General features: G+C 36.2%; 1 protein-coding gene across 1 annotated transcript in view; it reads right to left on the bottom strand.

The window, feature by feature from the left end:
• The window catches only part of LOC106129478 (serine proteinase stubble), a 41955-nt gene continuing 21007 nt past the window's right edge, over positions 1-20948 (bottom strand). The window contains exons 3-10 of the mRNA XM_060952660.1: positions 13258-14652; positions 6993-7514; positions 6577-6633; positions 4227-4404; positions 3539-3691; positions 1866-1981; positions 1293-1448; positions 1-969 (exon numbers count right to left, since the gene is read on the bottom strand). Coding sequence (XP_060808643.1) covers positions 806-969; positions 1293-1448; positions 1866-1981; positions 3539-3691; positions 4227-4404; positions 6577-6633; positions 6993-7514; positions 13258-14652 — 2741 coding nt within the window. The 3' untranslated portion in view covers positions 1-805. The remainder of the gene's footprint in view (positions 970-1292; positions 1449-1865; positions 1982-3538; positions 3692-4226; positions 4405-6576; positions 6634-6992; positions 7515-13257; positions 14653-20948) is intronic.

The raw sequence follows: 20948 nt of genomic DNA, 5'->3' as shown, positions 1-20948 counted from the left end.
TTATTAAAGAAAGGCTTATAATTTTTTTTTACAATTAAAAAATAAATGCAAAAGTTTTATTCACTTTCACTTAAAACTTTATAAATTCGTATAAATTACAAATAACTCTTACTTCATAACAATTAACAAATTTAACTTAATTTGCATAGATTTGGAAATCACAAAAAAAAATCGTTGTTCATTTTGTTAGAATGTAGGTATAAATTATTGAAACATTTTCTATACTTTACCTAAATCTTGTTCACCCCGGTAATTGCACTCAAAGAGCATCTATGAGAATAAACTTAAACAAAACCGCGGGTAAATGTTAGAATTATCAACCATATAGGCATTTCCATTCTTTATTCATTGCCATAAAAATCTGAATAGTATTGTCAATTTTTTTTTAATTCTGAGATTTTTCAGCGATGATAACAGCGCTCATAAGGCATATGTCACATCTTCCCGCTCTTTCTTACTATATGGTAAACCTCAGAGTAAGATGAAGGGAAGTTATGACACATGCGTATCAACGCTTTGTGTCAACGTTCGTTAAATGTTCGTGAATAATTCACCCCTTTATTCACGAAAATTGAAAGGCAATAAGTGTTTTATCTTCTCTCTCTCACTCTTTCTACCACTACAATTAAACCAAAAGTTGTAAGAGAGCGCAGATAAAATATATTTCGTGAATAATCCATTTGATCACAACAATTCCACAATTATTATTTCCGTCCGCCATCTTTAAAGATGGTACTATATTTAAACTTTATTACACAAAATGGCGGACCTAATATCCTAAAGCATTCTTCATTAGGTTCATTCACTAAAACATGAGTATCTGATTGATCCAGTCCTTGAATTCCGATATTCTCGTGTACACTCCGGGCTGGTTCGGCTCCGCACACCCGATGCCCCAGGAAATGACCCCGGACAAGACGAAGCGGTTGTCGCGCGAACGTTGGATTACCATTGGGCCGCCGCTGTCACCTAGAATTAAACCAAAAAATTAAAAAAAAAAACTTAAAAAACGTGATAGGTTATCTCGGATGACATATTAACAATAAAAATATCATCAAAAAATAATCTTAAAAATCGTAATAGAGAGGAATACAAATTAACTTTCTTATTTATAACAATAAGAAAGGGATGAAATTTTAATTACCATCAATATGTAACTATATAAAGTTTTATACTCCTCAATATATTAGAAGAAAAAAAAATCAAAATTATTTTTCCCGCCTGAAACAACTTAATGTTCTCTCAGGTTGGTAATACTTCAACATAGTGCCAACATAACAAATTAATCTTACCTTCGCAGCTGTCAGCGCCACCTTTCTGCCGTCCAGCGCAGATAAAGATGTTCGGTATATGTTCATTATACCCCGCCGCCTGGTACATGGCTTCGCAGTCGCTATTGTTGATGACTGGTACTTGGACTTCTTGCAATACGCTGGGCAACGGGCCCTCTGAAATAGAGCGATGTGAAGGCTTAGATAGATGTCGTGTTTCTGGCAAAAGGATAAGGTCAAGAGTACTAGAAACAGACGAGCTAGCGTGAAGAGAGTAAGCAATGTGGATGAAAGTCTCTGCCTTCCCCACTGGGATTGAGGCGTGATTGTAAGTATGTATGTTACCTTTATGATCAAAAATAAAATTTCACCCCCCATCCCTCTAAGGGGCAATTTTAGGGCGAAAGAAGTCGCGAGCAATAGCTAGTATTGTCAAATAAAATTTCTCCCCAACCAATCTAAGGGCAATTTAGGAGATCAGCTTTATCAGGGAACTTTTAGGGTGAAAGAATTCGCGAGCAATAGCTAGTATTTAAAAAATACGAATTTAAATTTGGAATGTTGGAATGACTTAAGGTTTACCCATGAGCTCACCGTCATAGAGTCGCCCCCAGCCCGTGACGTAAGCAGTCTTCCCGACGTAGTAGTCGTCGTCGTCAGGAATGCAAATCGGGATGATATTGGGTTGGAATTTCACAGGCTCGTAGAATCTGAAATAAAAAAGTAAATTTCAATTTCGATCTGAACCAAGGAATTTAAAGGGAAAAATATCCTTGATCTTGAACTGTTAGCAAATTTTTTTTATTAAAAACAACATCAAAATTTGTGGAATTCGAAAATTTAAAACATAAGGTGACCGAACTTGATCGAATTGCACATAAGGATGTTATTTCTTTGCCTATAACTCTATACTTAAAAAAAAAGTTTCAAGTTTTTTGCTACCAGTGTTAGCGTGTTTTTAATTTTATTTTTAGTAGTTTTGTACCTAATCAAATAACAAACTGACGCATTTGCATAAATTAAGATGTTTATCCATTCCATAGGCCATATTTCCATACAAATATTCTATGGAGAAAACATTGTATTTTGTTATATATGACGAACTAACTTAAAAACTACTGGACCGATTTTGAAAATATTTAGCACAGAGACAGACAAAGGTTTCAGGATTAACATAAACTACTTTTTCCGTGAAATTTCCACGAAAGTGAAGACCCGGGCAAAAGCCAATCAATCTATGTTCTTCTTCTAACTTATTTATTAAAAAGGGTTCACTGAATGACTGATATACCATAGTGTTAACCTCAAACCGTTACGTCTTGAAATTTGACATATGGGCGCCATATTGGGTGTGTAGTCTAGGCTGCATTATAATAGGATTTTCCGGAATTCCCGCGGAAAGACAGTAAACGTAATTTTTCGTTCTACGCGAACGGACCCGAGGGCGATCTTAACTGAGTATGCGTATTATTTCCTGTCAATCTATAACAATATTAATCCAATGATGGTCCATAAAAACTGAAGTCACGGAGGTCAAGTGCAGTGGTGAGTGACCGGCACTGATGTGCAAAAACAAATAAATTGGACGTGTTTTTTGTTCTGTTAATACAGTGCGAAGTATTTTTATATTTTTATGCCATTGTGTTGTGACTAACAAGTTGTAAAATTTAATTGTTAATAAGAATTTGTGCTTATGATCCTTTTGTTTGTGATGATGTAATAACTGTATTTCAGTGGGAATTACGGGAATTACACTCATAATGCAACATTAGACTACATAATATGGAACACGCCTAAAATGGTGTTACGCCGGACATAAACGACAAAAGTTGGAACCAGAGAATTCTTTTTTGGCTGCCCCGGACAGAAAGATAAGGGTGGGCATAAGAAGCCAGATGGTTGGACGACATTAAAAAGACGGCAGAACTTTTATTTTTTAATATTGACAAATTACACAGATTGAGTTAGCCTTGAAGTAAGTTCGAGACTTGTGTTACGAGATACTAACTCAACGATACTATATTTTATAATAAATACTTATATAGATAAGCCATCAAGACCCAATCAGAAAAAGTTTTTTTCTCATCATGCCCTGGCCGGGATTTGAACCCGAGACCTCCGGTGTCACAGACGAGCGCACTACCGCTGTGCCACAGAAGCCGTCAGAACACCGTATCTAGATCAAAAAAGGCATAGAAGAGTTATCCAACAGTGTTGGGCTGAGAAGATGATTTTAGACGCGTCTATGACTTAGAAGTCAAACTCACCTTAACAATGCCAGGTCGTACTCGAAAGTGGCCGGGTCGAAGTGGGGATGGCTGGCTATGATCTGAACCCTTCTCTCGGCGTAGCCGTAAGGCTCGTCCTCATTGGCCAAGTCGTGTTCCCCCAGTCGAACCAGCAGCTCTGAAGGTGGAACGCTGTGGAGTGAAGAAGTCAATATATAATTGTAAAATATCTTCCATTACTTGAGTGACTGACGGACAACGCATAGCCGAAACTACTGAGCATAAAATGTTGTTATTTGGTATGAAGGTCCTTATGTGGATTAGATGGGATTTCCAGAAATTGCCACGGGAATTATCGAGATTTATCGACATACGCGGCCGAAACTGCCGGATAAATAGATAAAACATTAAATTCCGCCATCAGAATAACACAATGCGCGTGGAAGCAAATCATACCTCTTTCATGAACCAATTATTATTTTCGAAGTTATGTACATTAGTTTGAGAGCTAACCGACGCTCTAACGGTGAGGGAAAACCATGGTGAAGGAACCTGCACATTCAGGCAACTGGATGTGTAAAAATGAGCCAATATGGGTTCCCCTGCAAAGGTTGCGGAAGACAGATCGAATCCCGCTTCGTGTAAGAACCTGTCTTGCCCAATCTAAGATCATGGTAAAGAGAGAGAGAGAAAGAGAGAGAGAATTAAATCAATCAAAAGAACTTACTGTTCAACACAATGCGCGGCTGTAATAGCCCAGTTTTCATTCAACAAGGCGGCACCACACTTGTGAAGGTAGGTGGAAGTCCTGTACTGCCTCAGGGAGATCTGCCAGGGCCACTGACCGAACCCTGACTTGCTGCCGCCCACGATGCGGGCCCCCAGCCAGAACCTTCGGCCACACACTGCCAGCACCAGAAGAGTGGAGTTTAGCAACATTTTTTGTCTATGGAAGTGACAGTTACCGCGAAATTTTTTTGTTTACGGTAGTGACGGTCGCATGTAAAATACTTTTTTTTTTTGTAATTGGTTTGCAAAGATGATTTCGGATTGTTTATTTTTTAATTTTGATTGATATTTGTTAACGTTATATCTTTATGGTTCATTATACCCAGGGACTAGGATGCACTGTTTCAATAAATAAATAGATATTTAGACTCTTATTTTGGTTATTTTTTGTTTTATTTGTAGATTTCCGAAGATATTTTAAGTTAACACCCAATTATTTAAGTTAGTTCTTATAATGTATATTTAGTATCACTTTATTGCCGTAAATTTGTAAGTTATATTGAAATCAGTTTCATCTAATTGAACTGAGTACGATTGTTCAAATGAAGATATAATAGGAATAAACTTATCTCAAAGTTTAAACGTAAAATAGGTATATAAATTTAAAAAATCTAAGACACAGTCTCCTTATTTATTATGATTATCACTGCTTTGTTTTAACTTTTTTCCTTGACGTTCTTTTTTTAATCACTGATTGAAATTATTTTTCAAAGTACACTGTTCCACATTTTTTGTATAAGAAGGTAAGTATGTAAACTTAAAAGCACAACACAACTTAACACACTTGGTAATGACTAGTTCCAATGCTCAAATCATTAATAAATGTCACAAATGTCTTGATATTGTTATTATTATCATTTATCACTGTTCAGTAATTATTAAAGTAAATAATGACTTGTTTAAACATTCCGTCATTTACCACTAATTTGCTCTTTGTGCACTAGACCTGGGCACATTAAAACTCCCTAGTTTTAACTTAAAAAAAACAAGTATGTTCAAAATTAGAACAAGCTCGAAGGGAATTCCGGCACTTAAACATCCGAACACAGAAAACTATAAAAAATCAAATCAAGCATAGAGGAAACATTTTTAAATTGGAACAGTAAAACCGCAGGTGCATGGCGTCCTTGCAATTTGCCTTGGCCGTGGCGTGCGATCGCGTTGGCCGGCCACTGACAACTCTTTGTTTAAATTACGAATTACGAACATCATATTTTTTTATTGCCTGTACTGACTGGCTGATGATACTTTAGATTTCTTCCTTTTAGTTCTTTGACCCGTGGCGTATTTTTTTCTGCCAATTTCGTATCGCGAAAATCGAAAGTTATAAAATTTGAATGTATGCAAAAATATTATAACAAGTTTCGAGATTCATTTGGTTTTTAGTACACAATACCTTTTCATGTCATTGTCCTTTGTTGAATATTAAAGAAGGTAGTTTATAGCGATCTGAGCCAGATATGGGTATAATGATTCTTAAGGTAGATACAAAGATAAAATATAATACTCTTTAGATGAGACCCTACTCCTTTTTACATTTTTATGAACTCGAAGCGACGACATAAAGCTCACAGATCGCAAACACTTTTAAATTTATAACAAAAACTACGTAAGAATGTAAGTATAACATGCTGACCACGCCGTGACATAATTTTTTAAAAAATAAATGACCTGCCGACCTGCCTGCTAACCTACCTGCCAACAACCCTATTAGGCATATTAAGAACATATTTTGGTCCCTTAATCTTTAAATTTAAGATTGAAATATTCATATTGCCCTACCAATAAAATCTTATCCTAATGAATAAATTAAGCTTTGAATCCTTAGTATAAAGAGAGTATACCACTTGACTAAATAATAAAATAAAAACCAAATAAATAATAACATGTATTTTATGAATGACCCTATATAATGACGTATGTACCTATTATGTATAAGTACGCACAAAACTCTCTCCTTACGATTCAGTCTCATATCAATACTAGGTACCTAGTTATCAAAAGTTTATCAATTATAGAAAAATAACCAAAATAATCTTACTTTTAAACTTCGAATAGGTTCCATTCAAAGATTTAATTTGCAAAATTATGTGCCAACATTACAAAAAAAAATCTGTTAGTTATGACCATAAACAATGGCTTATGTAATTAATTGAAGTTAATGTTAAATAATTGAAGCAATTTGTTCTTTAATTGCTTAGTGTACATCGCTTCCTTATTGTAGACAAGTTTGCCATAGAATAATCGTAAAAATGTTTTATTTTCGTTTAATAGTGTTAAAAACTCACCTTTCTTATAATCGTCCTTTCCATAATTAGCAGCGGATGTTTCATTGGAGAATATTTCTGAAATTAAAAATAAATCTAATACTATCTACTTCATAAAATGTAAGACAACAACACCTATATTAAAACAATTGTATATATATTATTCTTAGTCCAATGACTGTTTTGTAATTAGTTATATTTCTTTCTATGTGCAAAAAAGATATTTCATTACAAACAAATACAAATATTGGGGGAGTTTAAGCAAAAGATAGTAGGAAAAAAGTGCCATAAAGAAGAATCCCAAATTTATTAGCTTATCCCTTAGTCGGTTTTGAGGACATCTACGGGAAAGAGATGGAGTGGTCCTATTCTTGTTTTCTTACATGGCAAGATACCCTATATTATTCAAATCAAAATTTGAATTTGATGAAACATACCAGAATCCATAGGATCAAGAGTAGAAGTCTCCGCAACAACTGTTGTAACATCAGTTGTTGTATTCTGTTCTTCTGTTGCATTTGTTGTTGCCATTGTTGAAGTCAGTGTTGGCGCTGTTGGTGAAAGAGTAACGTTCACCGTAAACTCGATCATCGCTTGTGTTGTTTCCGTTTTTTCTGTCGTTGTTGATTTGGATGTTGTTTTCTCAGTTGTTGTTGTTTCTGGTGATACAGGAACAGTTGTTAGTTCGCTTTCTTGCGTTGTTGCAACAGTTTCGCCGACTGTTGTAATAGTTTCAGCAAATGTGGGTACAGTTTCAGCTTTTGTTGGTATAACTTCAGCTGTTGTCGTTGGAGCTTCTGTTGTTGTTGTAGTAGTTGTCGTAGGTGTTGTTGTAGGAGTTGTTGTAGTTGTTGTTGTTGTTGTTGGTGATGTTGTAGATTGAGAAGTTGATTCTAGTTTTGGTGGAATCGTTGAAATTAACACCCATCCTTCAGGCGGTGTTATAGGTGACCAGATTTCTGAAAACAAACATATATATATGATCAACAGATGCAAATATACTGATACTGTCTGACTTGGTTTACATATTAACTACCAAATGGCTATAGGGACCAAGGGCTTAAGATGCTTTCTTAATCACGAAGTCATCCACATTATCTGCAAACATTTTTATAAATAATACTCTAATGAGATACATTTATGTTTAATATCACGAATAAATTCAAAATTACTGGGCTTAAATTTAACACAGACATTGACAATAGCCTTGTCTATATGTAAAATATCATCGAAAGAGAAATTAAAAAAAAAACTTGGTAGAATAAAATAGTTATCTGGCATTTCAAACTACGATATACCGTTTCTTAAGAATTAAAATTCGAACAGTAAATTTTCTTATGAAGGTACTTACAATAGGTTATAAAAGTCACTGAACTGAGTATATATACCTAAGTATTTACGTTATTTTTGCCAGGGTTAAAATAAAAATACGAAGACGCAAAATGTAAACCAGACGCCCACACAATAGTAAGAAATGAACAACAAAATCCACTTAGCTATCTCTTGACGTTTTTTGTATAAGGCGACGCATTCGAAGAAATATTTTGATAATTGTATATTTTTTATTTAGCAAATCCTAAAACTTAAATCTATCTGAATGAAATCTATCTATATAAATGTTATGTTATGTCCAGATTAAGTTCACTATTAGGTAGGTACTTACGTTACTCTAATTTAATGTATCTTTATATATTTTGCTAGATGACCTCCTCATTTATTGAAAAAAAAATTTCTTGAAAGTTTCCAATGCCATGAGCACACACCTTTATCTAAAAAAAGACTCCACCATATGCATCTTAGACGCAGACAAAAGCTGATAATATAATGATTTGATAATAAAGAACCCCTTGTATTTAATGTAGTTAGTCTCTTTCTAAAAAAATACTTTTCTAATACTTATGTTAACATCTACTGAGAGTTTTTAAACTTTAGCTTTTGTCGGAGTCGCGTACTTATTTGGAACGATTGCAAAGTCCGCCCGATTAAAAGTGATAACGTTCCCAATATAATATAACGCCTCTTTTCTAGCGGGGTAAGCAAAGACTACATATTTTCACTTACAGATTCCTGCATACATCTTTTGCTTCATCGACATTTATCAAACCTTTCACATAAGCTCGTCGGTTTAAAGTAATGTTGACCTGACCGGACGTCCCGGATTTGATCGAGGTAGGTTCGTCTTTTAACATTCACACTATCTTAACATTCATACTACTTTCATTCGTCCTCTCCACAGGACCATCAAAGAATTCCCTTTTCTATCCCTGTAAACTATATCTTCCGGCAATTTTACCTGGTACGAGTATATTCATATATCTATACTAATATTATAAAGCTGAAGAGTTTGTTTGTTTGAACGCGCTAATCTCAGTAAGTACTGGTTCGAATTGAAAAATTCTTTTTGTGTTGAATAGACCATTTATCGAGGAAGCCTATAGCGCTATAAAACATCACGCTGCAACTATTAGAACCGAAGGAATAATGGAAAATGTGTAAAAATCGGGGAAAATTATTCATCCTTGAGGGCTTCAATGATGCGTAAAATAACTATACCACGCGGACGAAGTCGCGGGCACAGCTAGTTTAGAATATCAGGGTCATGACCGTGCTATAAAGATCACGGATGAGGCACGTCGTGACCAAGTCGACCCGGACTACTATCGGATCTCGTTTTAGGTCATTTCGCTGAGGCAAATTACTTTCTGTCCCCGCCTCCTGGGTAAGGGTTCATATACACTTCCCTTTAGAATTATTAGTAATACTTACTCCAATTACTCTACTTACAGATAATACAGACCTTTTCTTAAGGTTTCTCTAAATTATAGTAAAACAATCTTGATTTAATACTTTTCAACAAAAATACATTTTATACACACACACATACATATCATCATGTCTATATCCCTTGCGAGGTAGACAGAGCCAACAGTGTTGAAAAGACTGAAAGGCTATGTTCAGCTGTTTGGCTTAATGATAGAATTGAGATTCAAATAGTGACAGGTTGCTAGCCCATCGCCTAAAAGAAAGAATCCCAAGTTTAAAAGCGAATCCCTTAGTCGCCTTTTACGACATCCATAGGAACGAGATGAAGTGAGCCTATCCTTTTTTTTATTGGCGCTGGAAACCACACGGCAAAGTTTGATCTTTTTGAAGTTGGAAACACCTAAAATATGTTTTATAGAGATCAGTGATACTAAAATACTGAGGCATGTCATTCTAGTCACGTATCGGGGCCATCACGAGCGGAGCCGGGTCGCCGGGTAGCGAAAATGTGGGGCTTAACTTTCTTCGTGCCAATTGTTTTGAACTTAGGATTCCTTTTCAGCCGACTGTTTCAATTTTGTGTGAGAGTTCATAGCCTAGGAGTTCATAGCCTGATAGGTTCATCAGTCTTTTCATGACTGTTGGCTCTGTCTACCCCGCAAGGGATATAGACGTGATTATATGTATTAGTATGGTTGAAGATTTTGATTGATCTGTATAGTATAACATCATAAACACGTTACCATAAAATTATTTCTAAGAATTTGAAGAGCCAAGAATCCATGTCACATCAATAATTGTGTGATGATTCATGCGGTGGATCAGTAAGTCATTGCTCCTCCGACGTGGGCGGTTGGGCAAAAAAATGTTTAACTTAACTAGTATAATATTCTTTTATTTTGATGCTAAACTAATAGATAAGTACTTTCCTTAGTATACATCCTTTAGTCGCAGTATATGATATTCGCAAAACATCATAAGAGCAAGACATTATAATCTCAAAATAGCACATTCTCAAAATATGATATTCTCAAAATATCATAATAGCTAGACATAAGATTCTCGTAAAAACACATTCACGAAATATGATTTTCGCAATATACCACACTCGCAAAATATGATAAGCTCAAAACATTATATTCTAAGTACAGTAAGGCATATGTAATTGATATATTACGATATATGACAAAAATTTATGTAGCTAGACAAAAAAGAGCGGAGGAGGTGACCGCTGGAAGTGCTGGAAATGGTAGATATATTATTTCGAAACATAGTATTATTTGTTAGGTATTACAAAACAAATTATTTATTCTTATTACAAAAAACAAAATAAAAAATATTCTTATTATTATTAATTATATTCAAAATATATTTACTACTAATATTTCTGTAAAACACTTAACCGTTTTAGACATACCGGAAGACTTATTGTTTTAAGTACACAATCATTGACGATACTTTTAATTTTTTTATTTTTGTCTATCGTTTTTTTATTTCGTTTCTTGTCAGCAAAATGTAAATTGTTTCTTTCTAGTTTTACTTTTTGTATTTTTGCTTCTTTTTTCATTAATGCTATAAATTGATACAATGTTGGCTTTTTAGGAATTTTACTATTAATTCGGCGATGCCATCCTTCGACTCCATTTGTAGTTCTGTTTTTTTGATCATAACAGCTTAATATAGAACTGCTTATCTTTTTCATCCACTGATTATTAAAATAATCAAGAAATTTATTAATGTCTCGGTCTCGTGATGACATTTCCATAATCGTGTAGAATGTCTCCGGTATCAAATTTGATGGTAGCAGTGGTAACAATGAACAATATTGCACAATTTTTCGATTTTCTGCAGAGAGATCGAATTCTTTGCTTTTTTTGAAAACAGCGTTGCAAAAGTGATAATAGCAGCCTTTGACGGTTGCATTTGGGAATACCTGGTTTACAGCTTTAACAACAGGCAGTTCGTAATCGCACTTGTACATATTTAAGTTCAATCCGAATTGTAGTTTAAGTATAGAAAAAAAGCACTCGTACGTTTTTTGCTGTTTGTTGGGAAGTAAAGCAAAAATTATTGGAATAAAATTAATTGTTTCTTCAGTACGTGCCACGTCGACATGTAAGCTGTATAGTTGATAATACGGCTTAGGTACAATCTTAAACGTACCGTCTCCGTAAATACTTGATACCGTTTTTAAATATTCACGTATCTCTGCACGTGTCAACATTGAAAAAAATATAATACGGCCAAATGATTCATGTACGTCGTATAAATAGAAATCTCCTACTAAGTTATCTGGAAGTCTTATGTTAAATGAGTCTTTTTTCAAGTTATCCATATTTAAATATTTATTTCTAGCTCTGTACAGAGTATCTTTTTTTGACGCAAATATTGGTATTTCATGTTCTTGACCCTTGAAATCGTGTTTTAAAATATTGTTCTCAAAAATCTTTTGCGCAGAAGTAAAATTGGTGCACACCTCATTCTTACAGTCATCAACAATCAAATCTATTAGGTTGCTTGTAAAATTGGGAGAATCACAGACATGCTTAGCGGGTCTGATAATTTCATTGTTGGCGTTGAGAGTTATTGACGTTCTGCATTCTTGTTGCTTAGAACACCGCCAGTTTGTCGTCCCAGATTTGTTTTTTAAATAGAAATTGTACCTGTATCCCTGATAGAGTAACACCGGTTTATTTTTTTGACTTTTGATGAACTTTATTTCATTATTATTACATTTGAATTGTTCCATATTTATGCCTAAGCAGAGAAACACTAATTAAAGCAAAGTATTTTACCCTCTGAGGCAATAAATAATATGTTTAATCAAAGTTGACGTTTTTCCTGTCATTATTAGTCATAAATAATAAAGGAAAATAAATGGCCAGCCAGTACCACGTTTTAGGACAAGAATCAATTAAACGCAGTCTTGGTTTTATTGTAGCTGATGTTACTTTTGGATCAAAAATATCGTGAAATGCGAATATGATATTTGATTGAATATGATTTCCTGAGTATTAGCTTTTTTGCAAATATGATGTATTGGGAACATTATGATTCGCGAATATGATATCTAGCTATTATGATATTTTGAGAATATCATATTTTGAGAATGTGCTATTTTGAGATTATAATGTCTTGCTCTTATGATGTTTTGCGAATATCATATACTGCGACTAAAGGGTATACATACATACATACATAAAATCACGCCTCTTTCCCGGAGGGGTAAGCAGAGACTACCTCTTTCCACTTGCCACGATCTCTGCATACTTCCTTCGCTTCACCCACATTCATAACTCTCTTCATGCAAGCTCGGCGGTTTCGGGTACTTTTGACCGACCCTTTACCAGGACGTCCTTAATTTGATCAAGATACATTCGTCTAGGTCTTCCCACTCCGACCTTTCCCTCCACACTCTCCTTGTTTATCTGCTTAGTGAACCTGCTTTCATTCATCTTCTCCACATGACCGAACCTTCTTAACAATACTAACTACTACTTACAACTCTTTCCTTAGTATAAGGAAAAAAATCATTATTCCTTTCTTCCCGGTTTAGTCCCGGTTACATCCTCATCACTCTTGAGAAGAACCCGGGGTATGCCTTACACCATGGATCCTGGATTGGGTGAGTCAGGTTTTTACACGAAGCGACTCCCGTCTGACCTCCGCCACCTTTGCAGGTAAACCTAACCTGTATTGGATCGATCATGTTAACACATCCAGTTGCCTGAATGTGCAGGTTCCCCACGATGTTTTCCCTCACCGTAAGAGTATCGGTTAGTATTCAAGCTTATGTACATAATACCTGAAATGGTCATTGGCACATAGCAGAGATCGGATTCGAACCTGTGCCTTTCTGCGCATCACGCATTGCACCTTGGTGATTCGATTTTCTTTGACGAAAAAAAAGGCCACAAAGAATATTCGAAAAAAACTTACCATCAGAAGAAGTACTGGCATTCTCCGGTGCCTTGGTCGCGCCGTCTATGGTTGACCACGTCACCAAAGGAGGGTACTCAGTTGATACCACAGTACTTGAAGATAGAGTTGTTGGAGAGGAAGGTGATGATGACGATGATAAACTCGGTGATGTTGAAGAATCCGCTTCAGTTGCAGGTCTTAAAGTCGCTTTTTCAGTAACTATTGCAAGAGTCGTCGCTTTTTCAGTTACTTCTTGCGCAGTGGTCAATTTGGTCGCTTCAGATGAAAATTCAGTTGTAATTCTTTCAATTATTTCTGTAACCACTTCAGTTGGTACTGTTTTTTCAGTTGTTGTTGTATTTGTTGTTGTTGTTGTCGTTGAAGTAGTTGTAGTACTAGGGGTAGTGGTTGTTGTTGTAGTTAAAGTAGTAGTAGTTGTTGAAGGCTCAGTTATCTTTTCTGTGGAAAGTGTTGTTGGAATTGTAGTACTAGGAGTTGTTGTAGAACTAGTGGTTGTATCTTCAGTTAATGTTGTGTTTATATACGTTATAGATGCGACTGAAGGTCTAGTGAAAATAGGTCTAGAACTGGTAGATTGTGGTAATATTGTTATATTTAATCTAGGTGGTGATGGCAGAGGCTTTTTAGTAGTAGGCCGTTTTGGTGGAGGCCTGTAAGGTGGTTTTCTAGTTATATTGAATACTAATACTGGTTTCGTAGGTCTAGGTTTCGGAGTTGTAGATATGTATTGGGGTCTTGTAAAATTTGTTGGTCTGAAGGGTTTGTAAGTAGGTTTGGTTGGCCGTCTAGTTGGTCTAACCGTCGTCGTAGAAGAAGTGACTTTCTGGGATTCTGTTGTCTTAGTTTCTTCAGTGACAGAATTACTGACACCGCCAGACACGGACTGGAAAGTAGACAACTTCAAAGGCACTTCCGTACTCAATTGTGGTTTAGTAACTTGAGCTTTAGTAGTCGTCTCTATAATTGCTCCTGTAGTTAATTTCACATCATCTTTATCATCTATCGTAGTGTTTACATCATCACTTTCAGTTCTATCTTGGACCTTATCAGCTACGGTTGTTTTTTCATTATTTCTTTCAGTTGTAACTTTCCTTGTTGGAAAAATATCAGGTATTTTAGTTACTGTAGTTTGAACTTTGTCCTCTGTTTGTGGGTGGACGAAACTGCCGCTGTCTATTGTATTATCTTCTACGTTATTCCCTATTATTTGAGGGAGGATGGTCTTGTCCGGGATTTGGCAGCAAGAACCGAAGTAAAACCTGTCTATACAAGTCCCTAGGTGGGACCCGTTGGCTTTCAGGCAATCTATGGCAAACATACAGAGGCCTTCTTGACCCGTTCTTCTCGATATACAGGGCAAATGTCTTATGTTTCTAGCTATTGGAACTGGACCTGAAACAAGAGAAATACAAGGTTAATCCACATCCACACTATTAATGAATAGATTTGTATTTTTGTATGTTTGTAATGAATAAACTCGAAAAATTACTTGACTGATTTTCACGAAATTTGGCACATAATAGACCTTCAGGAGTGATATAGGGCTACTCTTTTTATTTTCCCAGGGGAGCGAAGCCCTGCGAAAAAGTTAGTTTTTTAAAGTTTAAAAATTTCCTCAGAAAACCCTCTTTTCCAACATTTCAACCAGTAACGAAATCCGTCCACAACTTTCCGATATTAGCACATACATACAAAAAAGTAGGGGGACTTTATAATGATGCAATAAAGGGATGAAGTGATGCTAATGGCAAACTTTAAGCCGAGTGATTTTTTACTTATCAACCAAATAATGTCAAAAACAATTCACCGTTGCATAACCCAGGTGATTTCATGACGTTACAAGCTTATATAGCTTGTATGACAATATATAGAAGTATGTAAGAATTGTGGCAAGTACAAATTGTGGTTTCTACCTACCTATCCTTCTAGAAAGAGACGTGGTGTATGTATCTATAGGATAAGGTAACAGGTTTATTTATAAGGCCATCTGTTAGTAACTTTTAGATAAGTTATACGCGAGTAACTTGACTCAAACTTGTATGATTTCATCTTCTCAATCAAATTTTTAACTTCATAGAACACTAATAGATGGCGTTACATTGCACAAAACATAAATTCGGATTATTACTAGCCTGCCAAAAGTACCCGAAACCGCCGAGCTTGCATGAAGAGAGTTATGAATGTGGATGAAGCGAAGGAAGTATGCAGAGATTGTGGCAAGTGGAAAGAGATAGTCTCTGCCTACCCCTCCGGGAAAGAGGCGTAATTTTATGTATGTATGTATATACTAGCCTGCCTCCGCTGGGTCGCTATTTCGCTTTTTATTATGACATGAATCGGGACAGCGATAGTTCTTCGCGCGATAAAAAAGGCGTCGCGCGTGCTATCTAGTCCGTAAACCTAAACCAGTCTTAGGTCTTAGGTCTCAGGGTAGAAATCAGAAAAAATATAATAATAATTTTCATTTCGAACCTAATCGTGTTTCTTCGTAAATACATTATTTATAGTAAGCTATGCTTACTTTGATGTTTAGTGTATAAGATATATGTATGTATGTTTTGTATAGTTTTATTAAAATCTGTGAAGTCGATTTTACGAGAAAGAGAAACATACAAATTTCAAGCGTCACTGGTCGAGTCGGTAAGGTGCCGAGTTCCGAGGTTCGAATCCCACCCCGGCCATGAACCAATGTCTATTATCGAAGTTATGTACATTAATTTGAATAACTGATGCTCCTACGGTGAGGGAAAACATCGTGAGGAATCCTGCACATTCAGGCAACTGGATGTGCAACCACGATCGATCAAATACTGGTTAGGTTACCCTGCGAAGGTTGCGGAGGTCGCTTCCTGTAAAACCTGACTTAGCCAATCCAAGATCATGATCTAAAATTGAACCCCGGACTCCTCTCCAGAGAGGTAAGGGTGTAACCATCAGTAGAAAAAACATTGCACAAGAAACGCGTTGATGTCTAATGTATGAATGTGTCGTGTGGTACAACTTTACCGTGGATATCGTAAAAGGCAACTAAGGGAAAGGCTAATAAACTTGGGATTCTTCTTGTAAGGCGATGGGCTAGCAACCTGTCACTATTTGAATCTCAATTCCATCATAAAGCCATACCATCCTATAGATATATAGACGTGACTATATGTATGTGTGTATGTTTGCCCGCAGCTCCGACTGCTTTTAAATAAAATTCCCCTTTTCGTGGGAATTAAAAAGTAACGTGATAAAAATACTGATAAGGCTAAGACCGATAAGCCACGTTCAGCTGTTTGACTTAATGATAGAATTGAGATACAAATAGATACAGGTTGCTAGCGCATCGCCTAAAAGAAAAATCCCATGTTTATAAACATATTCCTTAGTCGCCTTTTACAAAATCCGTGGGAAAGAGATGGAGTGGACTTATTTTACGTATGGATATATGTCATACAAGACGGCTTTTTATTATTTATTGGTGCTGAAATCCACACGGCACCATTGCAGGGAATCCTTATGTGCTATTACAAATGTGTCAATTCCCTTAGTTATCTATTACGACATCCATTTAAAAAAAGATAAAGTGGACCTTATCTAAATAGAACTAGATTTATTTTCAAAATATGATACAGGAATCACTAAATGATGTCAATAGTGTAGTAGCGTAAACCACACGGCTATTTGACCCTACAAAATGGTATAATAGTTGTTGTTACCCAACAAAATGTATATATTTAACTATATCTCTTGACCTACCATAAACCCAAAAACATGGTTCCCAAAAATTCTCAGACAAAGTCATCCAAAGTCATTAAAAACGCATTGACATAATAAAATGGAAACTGACTCGCATCGGTCGATGACATACATTTAGTGTGTATTGACCTTTATAACGTAACACGCCGTGTGGTTTAAGGTACTTTAGGATCACTACATCTATTTCTGTGACACCAGAGGTCCTGGGTTCGAATCCCGGCCAGGGCATGATGAGAAAAGAACTTTTTCTGATTGGCCTGGGTCTTGGATGTTTATCTATATAGATAAGTATTTATTATAAAAATATAGTATCGTTGAGTTAGTATCTCGTAACACAAGTCTCGAACTTACTTCGAGGCTAACTCAATCTGTGTAATTTGTCCCGTATATATTTATTTATTTATTTCTCATAAATGTCGTAAAAGACGACAAAGGAAATAGACACATTCGTCTGGTAGCGAGGAGAAAAAATGTGTGTGCCGGTTGCTCCCGCGCAGACTGTACAGTACAAGTCTATCAAGGGAATGGCTTCATATTCATGGGAGTGTTATTTTAGATAACGTTAACTCCGTTCCCTTAACCGTAACCGACGCTATTAGATAACGTCACTCATACATATGTTAGCATAAACATGCATATCGCATTATATTTAATTAAAGCCTAATTAAACATGTAAATAATCATTGTTTAAAAGTCTATGATGTTTCACAAACACCTTATTCCCATTCATTATGCAAGGCAGTTTTTAGTTTCATTTTAATTAATTTATTTTCGTAATTTATTGTAATAAAATAAACTTGTTTTAAACAATATACATATTCAAAATCAAAACAGTTGTGAAACGATGACACTCTGTCAGGCGCCATCTTGTTGTTTACGTCACACTATTTAAAGCCAAGAGCGCACCGACCGAGTGTCATTTGTTTCGGAGTTGTCAGACTGTGCGCATCGGAGCCGCAATACTTGGTGAGTCGTTTTATTTTGATCACGTTATTTTAATCGCTGTAATAATAATATTATATTTTGCTGTTGCTATAATTTTATGGAATTATAACATCTGTAAAATTTGAATTAAGCTTGTGCTTAGATTTGTTTAATTAAATAAATCAGTTTAATAAATCAGATAATGAAATATAGCTGTTTTTCTTTTGCTTAAACACTAATCACTTTTAGTAAGCTATCTGACATATCAGAAGTGGGATGAGAGGACGATATTTTTTTTTTTTCTTTTTTTTGTCTCTGTGTAACTTTTTGCATTTATAACAGCTCGATAACAGAAAGAGCAGAGTATTTGTTTCATTTTGGTTGATTTCATCAATTTCAGAAATATAATTTTGAAATGCTAAATCTTAACTGATAAGTAAACTATTAATATAAATAAGAATCACTAAGATATTTTAGAACAGATGCTTTGCCTGAATTGTTTTATATTCTCAGATTAACAATGGATAGTTCCAAATCCCCTATACTGCCATGTGGTTCTCAAGCAGCGGGCAATAGCCCCCACTCCTTATTGAATGTGCGATCTCCGCAACGAGACCATGAGCTACGGTCGCCACAGCGGCCCCAAAACAACGAACAGCAGGTCCGGTCCCGCGAGCAACGGTCTCAAAGGGACGAAAAGGGGACTTGCGGCCGTGATCAGCGGTCCCAAGTCTACAGGCAGCTGTTGCAAGACCATGAGCAGCGTAGACACCGGTCTAGAAGCCACCACGCGCGGTCTCGAAGAAGGCACACGCCGTCTCGAAACCAGCGCACGCCTTCTCGAAGCCGCCACACGAGATCACGAAGCCGACACACCCGAAGAAGAAGCCACCGCACGCGGTCTCGAAGCCATCGCACGCGGTCTCGTAGCCGCCACATGCAGCCTCGAAGCCCCCACACGCGGTCATCACAGCGGTCACAAGGTCGGGCGCAACGATCGCCACGGCGGTCCCGTAGCCGGTTGTGGCTAGCCCTACAGCGGTCTGAAAGCCCTGAGCTGCGGTCGTCACAGCAGCCTTTCAGCCGCGAAACGCGTATATCACAACAGGGCCAGAGGCCTCCCAATCGCGATTGCAGCGATGTTGAGCAGGTGAGTGCTATCTTACCAAAACCTACTGTAACTGCAGATAGTAATACCTTTAATTTGTTAGTAGAAGCACTAAAGTCAATAACTCCCAATCCTGATAAAATAAGTTCCTTGAACAATACAGTACCCGAGTTCGATCCTGCGGGAAAAGGGCAAACAATGGCCATGTGGCTTCATAAAGTTAATGAATGCGCAATTATATACGGATGGTCTGATAGGCAAATAATACATTATGCTCTCCCTAAACTAAAAGGTGTTGCTAAAATATGGTATGAAGGCCTACCTTCCGTCCTTTTTACCTGGAAAGAGTGGCAGTCTAAGTTACTTACGGCATTTCCATCTGACGAAAATTATGGTCAAATGTTGAGCGACATGCTTGCTAGGCGCGCTAAATTTGGAGATCCGTTAGACGAATATTTTTATGATAAGATTGCCTTAATCAATAGGTGTTCTATAACCGGCAAAAGAGCTGTAGAATGTGTTCTACATGGTATCGATGATCGTGCCATTAGACTAAGTGCTGAAGCAGCACAGTTTGATGACTTAGATAAGCTTCTTACTTATTTAAGAAATTCCCGTAACATTAAACTTAATAGTGATAGACGTTTTAATAATAAACCGCATCTACAAAAACTTGATAACTCTCAGCCAAATAACCAAACTCAATCAACTTCGTACAAGAGAAAAATTATTCGTTGCGCTAACTGTAAGACGGAAGGTCACATAGTAAGCCAATGTAGTTTACCCATTAGAAAATGTACAAAATGCTTACGAATAGGACATGAAACTGATAAATGCTATCTTAATATATCTAGTACTGAGAAATCCGTAAATAGAGTTAGTTTTGATGAAGTTTCAAGTAAAAAGTTTCAAAAACAAGCTTTAGTCAACAATGTTCCGATAGAAGCGTTCATAGACCTTGGCAGTGATTGTTCCATGCTAAAAGCGTCGTATTTAGCAAAATTAAATATTGAAACGATTGATTTTGATAACTTGCCAGTTTTGAAAGGGTTTGGTAATTCCATTGTGCAAGTCTTAGGAAGAATCACTGCATTTGTCCAAATTGACGGTGTTGGGGCAGATACGGAGCTGCTTTTGGTCCCGGATAATGTTATGCAAGTACCATTGATGATTGGTCAAACGTTCACCGAACAATCACACATTCTTATATATAAAACAAGCGACCGCTTTGATATATTTCAAAATTTTTCCTATTTTGAAAACCCAGATAAGATTAATTTACATTGTTTCGAATCTTTTACAATATCTGGCCCAACTATAGTAAAAGTATATACTAGACCAACATTTACTGGGGTGTTGTTTATTGAAGGTGGTATTAGATATAAAAGTAATGTATGTTATTGTATTCTGAACGGTATTTATCGATTCAATGACGCTGGTGAAGGTGAGATTATCATCAATGGTATAAGTACAGGAACATTACATTTTGATAAAGATCATCTAGTCGCTCGTGGGAAAATAGCTCTTGAAGAGGTAAAGAGGAACGTACTCCGTGTATCAACCCAAAACCGTCTACAGCAAACTAGCTTAATAACGAAATCAGATTTAAATCTAGATGATAATTTAAATGAGTCTACAGTTAACAACCTTTTAGGACTACTAAACAGATTCCGTAATTGTTTTGCTTTCTCTTTGTCGGAATTGGGTAATTGTCAAGTATCGAATATGACTATTTCCCTACAAGATAATGACCCAGTCGTATATAGACCATACCGGCTAGCTGTGAAAGAAAAAGAAGTTGTAAGGGAAATGATTCATGAGTTATTAGAAAATAATATAATAAGACCCTCTACTTCCTCATACTCTAGCCCGATTGTTCTAGTTAAAAAAAAAACTGGAGACTATAGGTTATGCG

This window comes from Amyelois transitella, chromosome 29 (genome assembly GCF_032362555.1).
Source record: "Amyelois transitella isolate CPQ chromosome 29, ilAmyTran1.1, whole genome shotgun sequence".
Taxonomy (NCBI): domain Eukaryota; kingdom Metazoa; phylum Arthropoda; class Insecta; order Lepidoptera; family Pyralidae; genus Amyelois; species Amyelois transitella.
This window is presented reverse-complemented; position numbering and strand designations above follow the sequence as displayed.